At 45.1% G+C, this 14,773-nt stretch overlaps 1 protein-coding gene across 7 annotated transcripts in view; it reads left to right on the top strand.

The window, feature by feature from the left end:
• Positions 1-1,026: 1,026 nt before the first annotated feature.
• SHROOM4 (shroom family member 4) overlaps positions 1,027-14,773 on the top strand; it is a 243,873-nt gene continuing 230,126 nt past the window's right edge. For 4 of the 7 annotated variants that reach the window (XM_021933011.1, XM_021933010.2, XM_021933006.1 and 1 more), the window contains exon 1: positions 1,707-1,823. In XM_021933011.1, coding sequence (XP_021788703.1) covers positions 1,707-1,823 — 117 coding nt within the window. Of the gene's footprint in view, positions 1,824-14,773 lie in introns of all 7 variants that reach the window. The other 3 variants (XM_031660862.1, XM_021933005.2, XM_021933008.1) reach the window with 3 other exon arrangements.

Raw genomic sequence — 14,773 nt, 5'->3', positions numbered from 1 at the left:
TAAGGAAAATATAAAACAATAAACACGATGAAGACGGTCTTTGTAGGTATAAAAGCCTAAAAGATCGAGGATGGTTTCCCATGTGAATCATCTCTAAGGACTTTAAAAAGGCAGGCTATAAACACCTAAATTGCCATTTTATTAAAGAAAAGTCAGGGTAATATGCAGACAGTCCAGGGGGGCTGAGAAAAAAGGATTGATGCAGGGGGGTGACTTTGAGAGACATTTCAGTGGCATGCTGCAGCACACCGCAGGCTGCAGTGTGTTGAAGAGGCAGTGACAGGTGAGGAAGTAGAAGTAGAGAGTGGAAACCTTGACCGCAGAAAGCTGGCTGTGAAGGAAGGGGCCGCAATGTGTTTGTTGGCCATGAAGAAGAAGCTGCACAAGAACAGGGGAAGAGACTGAACAGGCGAGACAGAGTGGGAACATCCTGTTGAGTCACAACTGAGTTGTCAACACTTTCTCCGCTAGTGAGATGCCCTTTAAAAATTCACTGCCCGCATGTGGCTTCAGAGAAAACACCTCAAAGAGAGACGATAACCTGCCCAAGTGAAGGCAGAGAAATCAGCACAAGATTCAGTAACAAACTCGCTTTTCAGGACTATTATTGTGGCTGTTTGGTCTGTTATAAAAGCCCAGCTCAGAAACTACAAGGTCAAGCTCGAACAGATGTGCAGAGATGTTCTGGACCCAGTCTAAAAGTTGATTCTTCCCAAAGGCACAACATTATTAATTGGCCAGCTTATCAATGGATGCTCTTTCCTGTAGGTTTGTTTAGAGACAATACTGCTAGTCATAAAGTTTGCTGATTGCTGGCTTGCTCATCTCAGTGGGGCAAGTGCAAGGCCGTGCCAGGAACTCCAGATGACTGGAACATACACAAGCACAGTGCTACCCATAGACGCCAACACTGAGCCAGGGTGCGGGGAAGCCCAAGCAGGGGGCATCCTCAAAGTGCTTCTTTATTTAAACTATGCTCTGGGGCAAAGTTTCATAATGACCCCACACACCTAGCGCGTACACACAGAGCAGCCTACACACACAGCCTCACTGTGTCCCCTGGCCTGCTTGCTTTGCTTTCCACCCCTCTAGGCAAGGTCCACAAATTAGCAGCCTTTTAACCCTCCCAGATCTCCGTTCTCGGGACCTTCAGAAGAAAAAGGCAGTCAGAGAAACATGAACGCGCTAATCAGGAAACCAGCGTTTCAGCCCACTCAGCCACGCGGGCCGTCCACACTAACGACTTTCACCTCCCCTCGCCTGGACTGGCTGGAGGGGCGGGGAACCCGGCAGTAAAGAGGAGGACCAAAGAGGGGCCCTGCTTGAATGAAACAATGTAACAATTGATGTGAGGCCTCGCCTCGCTCCCACTCCCCAGCGATCCTATAGGCGAGGTCCCAGTGACTGCCCCTCCCCATTGCTCCGTTTTCTTGTCCATTACGCGCTATCCCTCCGCCTCTCCTTCTTTCTTTTCTTTTCTTTTTTTCCCTTCTCCTTTTCCCCCCTCTCTCCCCCTTTCTCCAGCTCCGTGTCATTTCCTCCTTGCGCTCGCTCGCTGCCTGAGCGTCTCCAGCCGGGAGAGTAGGCGGAGCAGGGCGGTGCGGGGTGGCGTAGAGCTGGAGGGCGATGGTGGCGGAGCTGCTGGGGGCGGAGGCAACGTAGCCCCCTCGGAAAAGGAGCCCGGCGGCGCCTGAGCCCAGCCGAGGATGGAGAACCGGCCTGGGTCCTTCCAGTACGTCCCTGTGCAGCTTCAAGGGGGGGCACCCTGGGGCTTCACCCTTAAGGGGGGTCTGGAACACTGCGAGCCGCTCACAGTGTCTAAGGTAAGAACTGGCGGCTCCTGTCCTAACGGCGCCCAACTTTGAATGGACAAGCGGGTGCGAAGGCTGCCGCTGAACGGGGCCCTCAGGCCAACTTTGAAACTTAGTTAGGGCTAGGAGCGAAAGCCCCTCTGAACGGCACGGAGGGGTCTTGCCACCAGTCCAGGTGCAGACATCCTCTAAGGGTGGCTGGAACACAAGCTGGGAGCACAACTAGCCCCCAGCTAGAGCCTTGCGCGCAGACACACTCGCGAGGGCGCTGGGGCAGCCCTTGCTCCCCCACGTCGGGGCGGCTACTCCCCTCAGTTTGGGCTGGAGGAAGTGGAGGCCGTTGGGGATTTATCCTTGGAGGCCCCTGCGTCCCTACGGGACAGTGAAGGACTGAAGGGACAGTCATCGCGGCTTGGCAGCTCTCTTGGCAGTGTTGGCCCCTCCATCGACGGGCGGGCCGTCCCTCCCAGGCAGGTTGCAGGGCTAGGGGCCGGTGTGGGAACGGAGATGAGGCACTGGTGGCTTTTGCCAGCCTCACTTCCCACGGCCGACGCGCACAGAGCCATTCAGCTCTTGGGGCGTTGTTGCCGCCGGTTCGGCTCGGCCTCTCCCTCCCTCCAGAGTCCTGCCCCAGCGCCGGCGAGATTTCCTGCACGTTGAGAAGTGTGGAGGAAACTTTTGCGCCATGGAGCGCAGCTGTGCTGGAGCTGCTGCTGCTGCTGCTGCTGCCGCTGCCGCCGCCGCCGCCGCCGCCGCCGCCGCCGCCAGGGTTTGTTTGTTTTAGGAGTCTGTGATCTGCTGGAAACCAAGTTGCAGCTGAGGACAGGAGAGAGGAGCTCTCCTGAGTGCTCCAGAACCCCCAAAGCGAGCCTCCCCCGTAGGGGTGAGGGCGAGAGGAAGGGGCAGCTGGAGCTGTTACCAGGAAGAGTGACTTGTGGGACGACTCACCTTGAGGTGCCAGATTGCCAAGTGAACGGACTTCACGAACTGTATTCCACTTTTTTGTTGTTGTTTCTCTTAAATCCTCAAATCCGAAAAGCCCTCCCCCTTCCAACCCGCTTAAATGGCAATTGAAGTTGTAGATGTGGGTTCAGGCTGGAGATAGAAAGATGTGTCTTTTCAGCAGGGAACAAATATCACTTTTTTTTTTTTTTTGCGGGGGGGGGGGGGTGGGGTTCAACATTGGTCACATCTCAGCAGAGGATTCAGCAAATGTATCCCGCAACACACACCCACAATAACCTGTGCGGCATTTTGCGGCATTCGCCTTGCATTGGAGCCGCTGGTTGACTTCCAGTGTATGGGATCCTTCAGGCCTTGGGGCCCACACTCTTAGGAACCCTGGAGTGTTGCCATGGGTGTACCAATCAGATTGAGGAGTCTGAGGTATGCTGAGGCAACATTTTGGGGGGCTGGCAGGGACCCCTGTGATCATTAGCCTCCCCAAACTAGCTCAGATCTTCATATAGCACCCTTTCCCCCATACTTGTCATGTACTTTAACTAGCCTGAGATGCCTTTGTCATCCACCGTCACAACCCCTCCTGAGGCAGTCTCCCTCCAGTGTTCTCTGGAGAAAATTATGTGCTTTTTTTTTTTTTAAAAAAAACAAAAACACTCAACTCCTTTGGTGAGGGGAATCCTGGCCTTCAGGAATTTCTTCTAATCAAGCTCCTCCTCTCCCCTCTCTTTCCACGAAGGTCACAATGGGATATGCAGCCCTCTATGGTCTGGCAGTTCCTCCCTTTCTTTTTCTCCTCACACCGCCCACAGAATTTCCACAGTCTGACTAGACAACCTGCCTTGGAGAGGTCATTTTTCAGCTCTGCCCAGAGCTGACCCATCTTGAGAAGTACCCCAGAGAGTGCTTGCTGCTGTGGTCCTGGATTATTTTGTGAGCCAGTGAGAGCATGGCAGGGGGTGTTACTAAGTATGGGGCAGCCAGCAATTTGTGGTCTGGCTGGGGGATTATTTGAGGGTAGATGAGGGTTTCCTTGGCCAAGCTGTAGAGGAAGTGCTCCATGTGTTGAGAGGCAGGGTGCCTTCTAATGATTCCCTTTCCACTGAAGGTACAGTTGACCCCTATTATATGAAGGCTCATTATGACATGCATTTAGATATGCAAGGGGTAAAATTATTTCTCCCATTCCTCCTAAATAGCCTAGTTCTTTTTTTTTTCTTTCTTTTTTTTTTTAATTATACTTTAAGTTCTAGGGTACATGTGGATAACGTGCAGGTTGGTTACATATGTATACTTGTGCCATGTTGGCGTGCTGCACCTATCAACTCATCAGCACCCATCAACTCATCATTTACATCAGGTATAACTCCCAATGCAATCCCTCCCCCCTCCCTGCTCCCTGTGATAGGCCCCTGTGTGTGATGTTCCCCTTCCCGAGTCCAAGTGATCTCATTGTTCAGTTCCCACCTATGAGTGAGAACATGCGGTGTTTGGTTTTCTGTTCTTGCGATAGTTTGCTGAGAATGATGGTTTCCAGCTGCATCCATGTCCCTACAAAGGACACAAACTCATCCTTTTTTATGGCTGCATAACAGTAAAAGTCAGTTATAACTGGGTTGGCCTCAACAGTATAAAAAGGGACCATAGTATTTTTTAAGCACAATGATTGCCTGTATTGTGTTTTTCTTGACAAGACACTGTTTTGGCATATTTCATTAATTCCCTCTTCATTTTTCAACCTTAATTTTATTTCCTTTTATGATTCAGAACAAAATATCTTTCTCCTTGAAAACAGCCTTCTTAGTCTGTACACACTGATTGGGATGGGTGGAAGGGAATAGAAAGATAATTAGGTTAGCAGATTAAAAACTTGGGTTCTAATCCTTTTTCTGCCACTCTCTATTTCTGGAATCCTAGGTATATCACTTGCCCTACCTGGGTCTAGGCATCCCCATGTCTAAAGTGGCATTCAAGTGGGTGGTCTTTAAATGATACTATGACAATCTAGTAGCCATTTTTTTGTTTGTTTTTGAGACAGGGTCTCACTCTGTGGCTCAGGCTGGAGTACAATGGTGCCAGCTCGGCTCACTGCAACCTGTGCCTCCCAGGCTCAAGCAGTCCTCCCACCTCAGCCTCCCAAGTAGCTGGGACTACAGGCACACGCCACCATGCTTGGCTAATTTTTTGTATTTTTGGTAGAGACGGGGTTTCACAATGTTGTCCAGGCTGGTCTCGAACTCCTTCAAGCAATCTGCCCACCTCAGCCTCCCAAAGTGCTGGGATTACAGGCATGAGCCACCACGCACCTGACCGAATAGCCAATCTTTTATGCTGGCTCTGGCTCTCAGAAGTGTTGCTGCAGAGTGAGGAAAATGAAACTTTGCTTCATTTGCATACAGTGTTACTATTTACAATGTGCTTCCTCATCCTTTATTTCATTACTCTTGCAGCCACACTGTGAGGCAGTCAGGAAAGATTGTGGAGAAACTGATGGAAAAACTGAGACTGATGTATTCAGTGGCTTACCTATGTCTATCATATGGAGAGTCAATGGCAGTCCTACTAAGAGAGTTTCCAATTCCTCTGCTAGTACTGTGGTTTGTGAAGGAGTACAGGGCAATAACTTTCAGGGATGTATCTCATCTTATTAGCCTCCTAATGCAGTGTCTCTTTCCATGCCAGCCTGTAATTCCACACTAAGTGAGGACTGGGTTGTAGGTACACTCTGATGGAGTCTGGGTTCAGAGTAGGAAAGGACTGTTTTGATGACTCCAAATCACTTGTGATGATCTCAGGTCAGGGAGAGACAGAGTTAAGGTGCAGGAACCATGGTGGAAAATGGCAGAGAACCTCCTTTGCAGAAAAAAAAAAAAAAAAACACAGAAACGGTTTGCATCAGGGATGGTGTGGCATACATGCTCAGAGATATCTTGTGGCACAAGTGGAGATATCTGGGGAGTGGGGGAATTTGAAAAAGTAGTAATTAGTGGGAGAAGAGGGCATGCAGTGTGAAAGTCTAGTTCATAGTTGTCATGGGAGACCCTTTGGACCAGGAAATGATCAAGTTGGGAAAATCATCAATTCCTGCTGGTTCCTATGATTTCCTTGAATATGGGGAATTCAACTGCCTGATTTATGGACACTTGTATAGTCTCTCCCTGACAGTCAAGTGGCAAAGAAAGAGAAATTTTTTTAATACTGTTGCTGGATGTGGTGTCTTGCACCTGTAGTCCCAGCTACTCAGGAGGCTTAGGTAGGAGGAATCCCTGGAGCCCAGGAATTCCAGGCTGTAGTGTACCATAATTGGGCAACATAGTGTGACCCCACCTCTAAAAAATAAAATGCTATTGATTATCCTAAATAATAGGGGATAGTTTATGATGTTTCCCTATATTGTGGTGTTTCGAGTGAGATCATGGTAACAAGTAAAAGATACATGACTGCTAAAGGAATAGGGTCCATGACATTGGCATTATTGATTCCTTTGGTTAACATGTTACAGTACCTCATTGACCCAGGAGTACTGTCTGGATGGAATGGGGATAATTAGATGTGTCTGATGATATGTAGGCTCATGCTACATATTTTCCCTTTCCTTGGCTCATTTATGGTAGATGTTTCTATCTGGCATAGTGAAGCAAGGGGGGCTAGTTACTGCCCTGGAACAAAACAGGGTGGGATAGGGGAGTAGCCTGGAGGAGAAAGAAGCTTCACCCCCGTCCACTTGATGTGCTCTGATATTGCTTTATAATTTTACCCTCTCTAGACCCAAATTGCTATTTGCAGAGTGGAGGCTAGGCTTAACTGCCCCATCTCTATTATCACAGATGATGTGACAATGAATTAGGCAAACTCTAATACTGTTTGCTGTCCTTAGCCTAGGACAGTGGCAGGGTGTGCTCATTAAGTTGTTTTAGTCTGTATCCCATTCCTAGTCTGACCTTATTTCTAGAAGCACACAGAGAGGCAGTTGAGACTTCAAGAGGATCTGGATAAACTCAGATTGAGGTTGTCTTGTGGCTGGAAGTAAATGTAGCTGTGATTTTGAATTCTTGTTGGGTGCAGAGGTGGTATTATATGAACAATGAGAGTTCCTGTGAAATCTTTTGAGCTGTGTTACAGACCAGTGCCTGGCACTCACAAGGGACCTTTGTAGGGTATGCGTCTTTGGAGCTTAGCTCAGCCTGGTTACCTACATGAATTCCCTCCTCATTTCTGCCTCTAGAATCACCAAAGATGTCCACTACCTCAGTTTCCCAGCTGCTGCCCTGTCCCAGAAAGTAGAGGGCATTTTGAGGCATGGATTAGAAATCTATCAGAGAGATACAAAAAAGGTTGGAGGGAGGTGGAGCAAGAAGGATGGGTGGTATAGCTGATAACCCTTGGCTGAGCTTTGAGTCGATACTACTTTTGGCCCTGCTGAGTTTTCATAATACACCTGGTACCCCATTGAGAGCCACATGTATGCTTGCTGAAGTTAAAAAAGGTCAAGCCTATTAGAGGATTTTCCCTCTCCAAAACCTCACACAAAGAAAATAATTCAACTCCAGCTGGAAGACACTTGAACATTGTCCTTTAAAAAAATTAAAATGATTTCCCCCCTTGCCCTCCTCAACCCCCTCCCCAGGAATTTCTTTAAAGAAAAAAGAGAGACTCAGACTTGAGATTGGAGGTTATGGATGATTATCTGGAGGGAACATCATGGCTTTTATAGCTAGGCTTCTGTAGAACTAAGGGAAAAAAAGATGCTGACCCATCTGAGAAAAGTTAATGAAGAACAGCAGGGATTATGGGAAGAGCTGCTCTCACTGCCTGCCCCTCTACCCCTCAAGCACCAAGGGGAAACTTAACTCAGGGCTCCCAGACTAATTCTGTTCTTGGTAGAGACCTGGAGTCAAGGAATCTCAGAGTGAGGACAGCCTTTTAGAAGTCACCTAGTCTAATCTTAACCATTTCATGAGCCTCCTGTGCAGTGTCCCTGGGCTTGTTCTACAGTAGTCACAGGGGAGTTCATTCCCTTCTAAGCCTATCCATTCCGTTGTTGAAAACTTTTGACTGTGGACAGCTTTTCCTTTGTTAAGCTGCAATCATTTTCCTTTTAGCTATCATCCATGGGTCCTAGCTATATCCTCTGGATAGCATCACACAGAACAAGGGTGCTTCCTCTGTCTTGGGACAGCCCTTGGGATATCTGAAGGCAACTATTATATCATCTTGTTTCACTTTTCTAGGAGAGCCCTTGCTCTTTCAGCTGTTCCTTATGGGATGTAGGTTCCAGCCCCTCCTCCTGTTTCCTCCTCCCACTCATGATGCACTTCAGCTTGTCCATGTTCCTCTTAAGTTATGGATCCCACAGCTGAATAGTGTAACTGAGGAGAATCTGACCACAGATGAGTATGAACATTCTTTTAAAAAAAATACAGCTGAAGATCACTTTGGCTGTTTCTGGTGGCCATGTCATACCAAGGCCCCGTGTCAAAATGTTTTAGTGGAAGTAGTTGTGCTGCTATTAAGCCATACCTGCCTAAGGTCTCTATGAAGGCATCTGGGACAGCCACATAATAGATTTGGAAGGGACACATTTCATGTCCTACTATTTATTTATAATTGCCTCTGCCCCTAGCCCTGGCCAGCCTTGGTAAAGGCATTGTAGGGGAGATGAGAGAGAAGACATAAGCCCTGACTTCAAGGAACATATATGTTTAAACAAAGAGATTATTAAGTTACAGAGAAGGAATTTGTGTAATAGAAGAAGGAAATGGCATTCAATGAATAGTGTCAAAGTCAGAATTCCAGATCTTTTTTATTTCCTTTTTACCTCTCTGAACTTAATTTCTTCCCCTTCTGGAAAGAATAGTTGTCTCTAAGATGGAAGATGCTAACCATATGTACCATACACTCTTCAATTTACAGAGCCCCTATGTAGGAATATAGAGACAGCAGTCTCTGTCCCTATCCACTGTCAGATACCTATTTCCCTGCATACTGCCACTGACACTGGAAAAGCCCCTGCTGTTGCTGCCATCCTTCAGCTCTGGGTTCTTCTGTCTGTACCTGGAATACACACATGAGTGATTCCTGCTGGAGGTCTTGCATCCACAGCCTCTTTCTCCCCATCTGCCCACATTTACCAGTTGTCATCTGAGCTGGAAAAATACCTTTCCTTACTACTAAAGCCTTGATCAGGGAGTGGATTGGAGTAGGGCTTAATCTATATTATTACTGAAGGGTAAGGGGTCTAAGGAAGAGAGTGTAGAGGTCTAGGAAACATGTCTTCACTGACACAATGTTATTTATAATGGTTACGTTCAGAACAGTTCTGGAGAAGCCTATTTAATCCATAGTGTATCATTGATTAAATTACAAAACCTAACCATCATTTATAATGTCCTATCTACAGGAAACAGAATTCAAAGCTCCAAGCTGCTTATTTATAGAAGGTATTCTTGGGAAACAATGCATTCATTAGTTAGGAACAAAAAGTGCTCTAGATAGCTCTGTTACACAGTTCTGGGGGAGTTTGGGATTCTACTACCCTTAGTGCCCAAGGTGTTCATACCTTTGATGCTGGGACCAGATGTATGTACATAGTTACATTTCCCTCTGAAACTGAATTCCGGGTTACTCTGAGAGTTATCTTGTAATCAGCAAGTAACCTTTTTATATTGGTTATGTCAGTATCAAGATCACTTTCACTCAGCTTCTATGAAGCCAAAATTTGTGTCTCCTGGTGCTCCCTGAAATACTCCCTTCACACATAATTCAATAAAATCATTAATGAGTAAGTTGAGTTACTATTTTTTCTGGCTAAAGATTGTGTTCCAAGGACTGGGAAGGGGTAGAGATTTGTTTCCTTATACCTCTTTGCCCCATCCAGTATAAATAGGCCAAGTGGAAAAATTGTCTTATGCATTAGTGTTGCAACAGATGATCCATTCTTCCTCACATCACACTGGCATGTTTACTTGGTCAGATAGCCATCCTGACCAGGCACTAAAGTTGCAAAAGTCAAGATGACTTGATCTCTCAAAGTGAACTCTAACCTCTCCCCTTTGACTTCACTTCCACTTCCTCCTCTTTCACTGTGAGTCTCTGACTGTACCATATCACAACACAAGTACTGCCTAGTAGCAACAGAGACACATTTTCCATGCATCTAGGCTGTCCTTCTTTTATGTCAAGTCTTTGGTTCCCATCCCCCACCCAAGAGCACCAGTTACTTGAGGCCTACATTTTGGACTGTCTCATTCAAGTGCCATTGCCCCTTTGTTCATTCATTGACTGCCCTGCCCTCTGTCCAAAACCCAACTTTTTTCTTTTTTGGTCACAGTGAGCCCTTCTAGTCTGCTGTACCAGCTTTTTCCCTCTTGGCTCAGCCATGCTTCCCGTGGTGGGGGTAGGGAGGAGGGAGAGAGAAGCTCACTGAGTTGAGGTTGATAGGTTTGAAAACACTCAGCAAATCATGACAGAATCAGAGGGAAATTTCCTCACACTGCATCTCTCTCTATTCTTTTTCAGTGATGGACAGACTCTTTGTCACATTCTTTATATTCTTCTATCAACTTGCTGAACAATCATGGCATGTTATTCTGGCTCGCCACACCCTCCTATTTCTTCTCATACCCTCCATGGGACAAGTTCTTGCTTTACTGAAGGGTTGCTAAGGACCCCAGGATCCTTACTTGGTCTAGGCTGTGGAAGTGTGAAGGCTGACTGACAGCAGGCAGCTCTTGGAGTGCATTGCTTTTCTCCACACTCCTACTTCCTATCTTTCTAGAAGTGGCTGTTTCCTGGTATGTTCTCAGGGAGGACATGGTCTGTTAACTTTCACTCAAGTCTTTTAATGTTACATCTGTGAGGAATGCGGGAGGTGGGACTAATTTGACAGGATCAAGGGTTAACCCAGTTACGAACAGCCCCTTTGTGGTGTCTTCTGTCCCCCACCCTAATGCCACTCAACAGTTTCCTAGCTGTATGGTCTTCTCTCTTTCTTCCTGAGCCTCTGGCAGGGAAGTTTTCAATGGTTCTCCTATACTGCCTTTCACGGTCCATAAGAAACTGATTTTTCTTTTGGGGGAAGGGGTTGGAGGTGAGATGAGGTAGAGCTAGAAGTAAAGCTGGTTTGACTAGTTATTCTGGAAAGGAGTTAGAGTCTCATGGCTGTAGCCCCATCTTTACTTATGAGAGGATGACAAGCTAAAGCCTTGTCTTTGTTGGGCCGCCTTGCTGTTTTCCATTTCTTTTTGTTTGTGTTTGATATAAGTAAAAGCCACCCTGAAAACTTCTACAGGTAGGCGGCTTTGGATGGCATCTTACTCTGACTGAGAGTGTGAGTGATGACATCTTGAAGCTTCAGGGGGTAAGTAGCAGGCTTGACTCTCACATTCTTTAGAGGACTTGACAGAGTTTGGAGCTCTGTATTAACTTAAATTGGCAGTCAGGAAGGATCAAGACAACAAGCAAAAGTAGACCAGGCAAGGATCTGGATACTTCAGTTGTGTGGCTGTGCCTCACTGAGTTCAGCAACCTCTTGAACCCAAAGGTGGTCAAAGCCTAGACATGGTGGGATCGCAGAGGTAGTGGACCGCTGTATAGCAAATACTGCTATTTTCTAGGTGTTTTACATGTATTTTCATTTAACTTTTACAGTGACTTTTTGAGGCCAGATGTTAGTGTTTCCATTGTGCAGATGAAGAACTGAGGCTCAGGAGAAGTTAAGTAAAAGACTCTAAGTCATATAGTAAGTGGGACAGCTGACATTCAAATTTACTTCTGTTCAACTTCAAATCCCATGGTCTTTCTAAAATAGCGTGTTTACACAGGTGAAAGAGAAATGAAAGAGAACTGGATAAGAATGAGGGGTTGGGGGAGGGAGGGAGGGAAATGAGGGAAATGAAATTTGATGCAGAAACTGATAATATTATGAGTATCTGCTCCTCAGAGGTCAGGGTCAAAGGAAGGTCTTTGTTTTGTTTTAAATCTCAAATCAGAGTAAGGGGACTGGGTCAGTATTCAGAAAGCCTAAAGTTTAGTCCTAACTCTGCCACTCATCATTTGTGTGACCCTGGGAAGTCATTTTCCTCTCTGTATCTCAATTGCCATATTTGCAAAATGAGAGTAATACAACCTGCACTGTTGTCCAGTAGGGAGATTCATTTTTATCATGTATTTCATACTATTATTAGCAGTATATGTGATTTCAGAAAGCAAGCAAGCGCATTCCACAGGTGTCCCTTATTAAACAGGAATTCTCTTAAGAAAATTTTGAGCCTAAAAATTGAAGTGTATGAAGTTACCTAATCATTGGGAGTTGTGTGAAAAGGCAGGGCACCTTTAGTGTAATGTCTGCTACTGCGAGAAGTTGGAAGACCAGACATGATTTCTGCTAATGTCTGAACAGCCAGCACTTTGAAAGGATAACATCCTAAGAGTTCTCAATTAGGACTCCAATCAATCAATCAATCAATCAATCAACTGTTCAACTAACCAACCAACCAGTCAACGCAGATTTGTTGAGCACTTTGTAAAGTGCCTAACCCTAAACTAGAGAATACAAGAGTTAGCCACCATAGAATACCTGGTCCCTGGATTCTCAAAAGAGATGACAGTTTTGTTGAAGAGCTGCATTACCACAAGCCCAGGAAACAAAAAGCTTTAAGTACTGAAACTGTGGGGTAGGATCTAAGAGCAGCATTTATTCAGTGGGAAGATAGTTCATTGTGGGCTGATGTAGCTGGGTGTTTTGTGGAAAAAGGAAGAATTGGAGCTAGGCCTTGAGGGATAATACAGGATTTAGGTAGGTAGGCCTGGGAGGAAGAAGGACATTGATTCCAGTTAGTACAAGACCTGCATGTCCTAAAGACACAGACAGAAGACTGAGACCAGTTTGTTCACTCCACAGTGTGTTGACTAACAGAATAAGGGCAGAGCGTGTAGTGTTTGTTCATTTATCCACTGATTAATTCATTAATTAAATTTTATTGAGTGCCTGTTCTAGGAGCTGAGCCTTCCTATGGCCAATGAAACTAGCACAGAGCTCCATAGATGTCATTTTTATTTGTTTTCTAACAAATACTTTATAGTACATATTCTGGGCACTAGTTTTCTAACTTAACACATATTAGCTCTTTTATTTTATTGTATTTTATTTTCCTTTATTTTATTTTATTTTATTTTATTTTTGAGACAGAGTCTCACTCTGTTGCCAGGCTGGAGTGCAGTGGTGTGATCTCGGCTCACTGCAACCTCCGCCTCCCAGGTTCAAGCGATTCTCCTACCTCAGCCTCCCGAGTAGCTGGGACTACAGGCACGTGCCACCACACCCGGATAATTTTTGTATTTTTAGTAGAGATGGGGTTTCACCATGTTAGCTAATTTATTAACTCCATTTTACACATGAGGAAATTGAAGAAAGATTAAGTAACTTGCCCAATGTCATATTGCTTGTGTGGATGGCTACATAAGTGAGTCAGTGGAGATCTTCTTGATTCTTGCAGAGTAATGGGATATAAAGGTGAGTGGATTTGAGCCAGGTATTCTGGATACCCCAGAAAACTGGGCTATAGAATGGATGCAAGTTGGAAGTAGGTAGCCATTTTGTTGTTTGGATAATCAGTGTATTAAGAATAAGGCACCTAGTCTATGGTCATACCACCTTGAACGTGCCCAATCTCATCTGATCTCAGAAGAATAAAGCACTTAGCACAGTACCAGTCACATAATTGCTTCCATGAGGAAAGACCTGAACTGAACAATAGATAGGTAAGGGCATTTTGAAGGAATCAGCCATCTTGGCAATTTGCTGACTTGTCATACATTAGTGAGTTGCCAGAGGTTAGTGATAATGAATACCATTGAAGAAATGAAGAAGAGGTAGGAGTCAGGGATTAATCTAATATTTAAAATCTAGAAGGCTCTGAGAGATGACGGGAATTGGGAAGACCAATCAGGTTTAGTTCGGTTTTGGATCTTCTGAGACTGAGGTGTCTGTAGGCCAATTAAGAAGTCCCTAGGCAGTTGGGGAACATGTTTATTTAAGGCCACTGATCAGTTAAAACAACAAAACATTATTTTAGGAACATAATGATCAACACAGACAATTTACTAATCTACTGGTTGTTGTGGAAACAAGTTAATTGCCAGACAATCTTATGCCCCAAAGATAGTAGAACAGACCTGCATTGTTATTTAATGGGCTTTCCTGGCCATAGCTTTGTCTCGCTATCTCCTCCAATCTGTGGGATGCCTTGTCAACTGAGGTGTTACTGGCTGAAGTTCATTTTGTATAACTTAGAACTTGAAGTGATATGAAAGTCCAAATAGCAAACAAACAAACAAAATAGAAGAAGCTGTCAAAAGGCCAAACTTCAGACTGGAATGTTAAAATGGTTTGGGGCTGTTAAAAAACATCAGTTAACTTGCCAAGATGTTTAAGGACTGTTTTCTCTATATGAAAACCAAAATGTGGTGGCTTGGTAAGGCAAACCTCAAAGCACTAGTTTCAAGTCTGTATTGCATTCTTGTTGTTAGCAGTTTTATACTCTCCCCATAGTGTAGTATTATTAATCCATAGATATCATTGTTAATGTTCTACAGTAGTATTGGTTCTTAAATTTGACTTTTTAAAAGCATTGTTAAACTTTCAAGAGTGATTTCATTGCCTACAGTGGTGTCGTAACCACACTAAAATAAAGAGTAAATAGGGATCTACTTCACAAATTCATTTGTTGCAAATGTTGTTGGGAAATATTGCTTTATTATTAAGAGACTTTTGCAAGTTGGCGTGGTTATCTGACCCCAAACCCTGGCACTGCTGTCCTTTATACTTACATGAAATTCCCAGGAAAGATTCCTTTTATGTGCAGATAGACTTGTCAATGTTAGGACCAATCCAGTCCTCCCCACATCCCCTTTATCCTTCTTGGATTGCCTTTCCGTTGCCACTTTTATGCAACATCACCTGGTTTTCTACATGGTGAAGAACTGAAAATCTGAATGTTGTA

Source organism: Papio anubis, chromosome X (assembly GCF_008728515.1).
Source record: "Papio anubis isolate 15944 chromosome X, Panubis1.0, whole genome shotgun sequence".
NCBI classification, from domain to species: domain Eukaryota; kingdom Metazoa; phylum Chordata; class Mammalia; order Primates; family Cercopithecidae; genus Papio; species Papio anubis.
The sequence above is the reverse complement of the archived record's forward strand: the minus strand, read 5'-3'. Positions and strand labels throughout refer to the sequence as shown.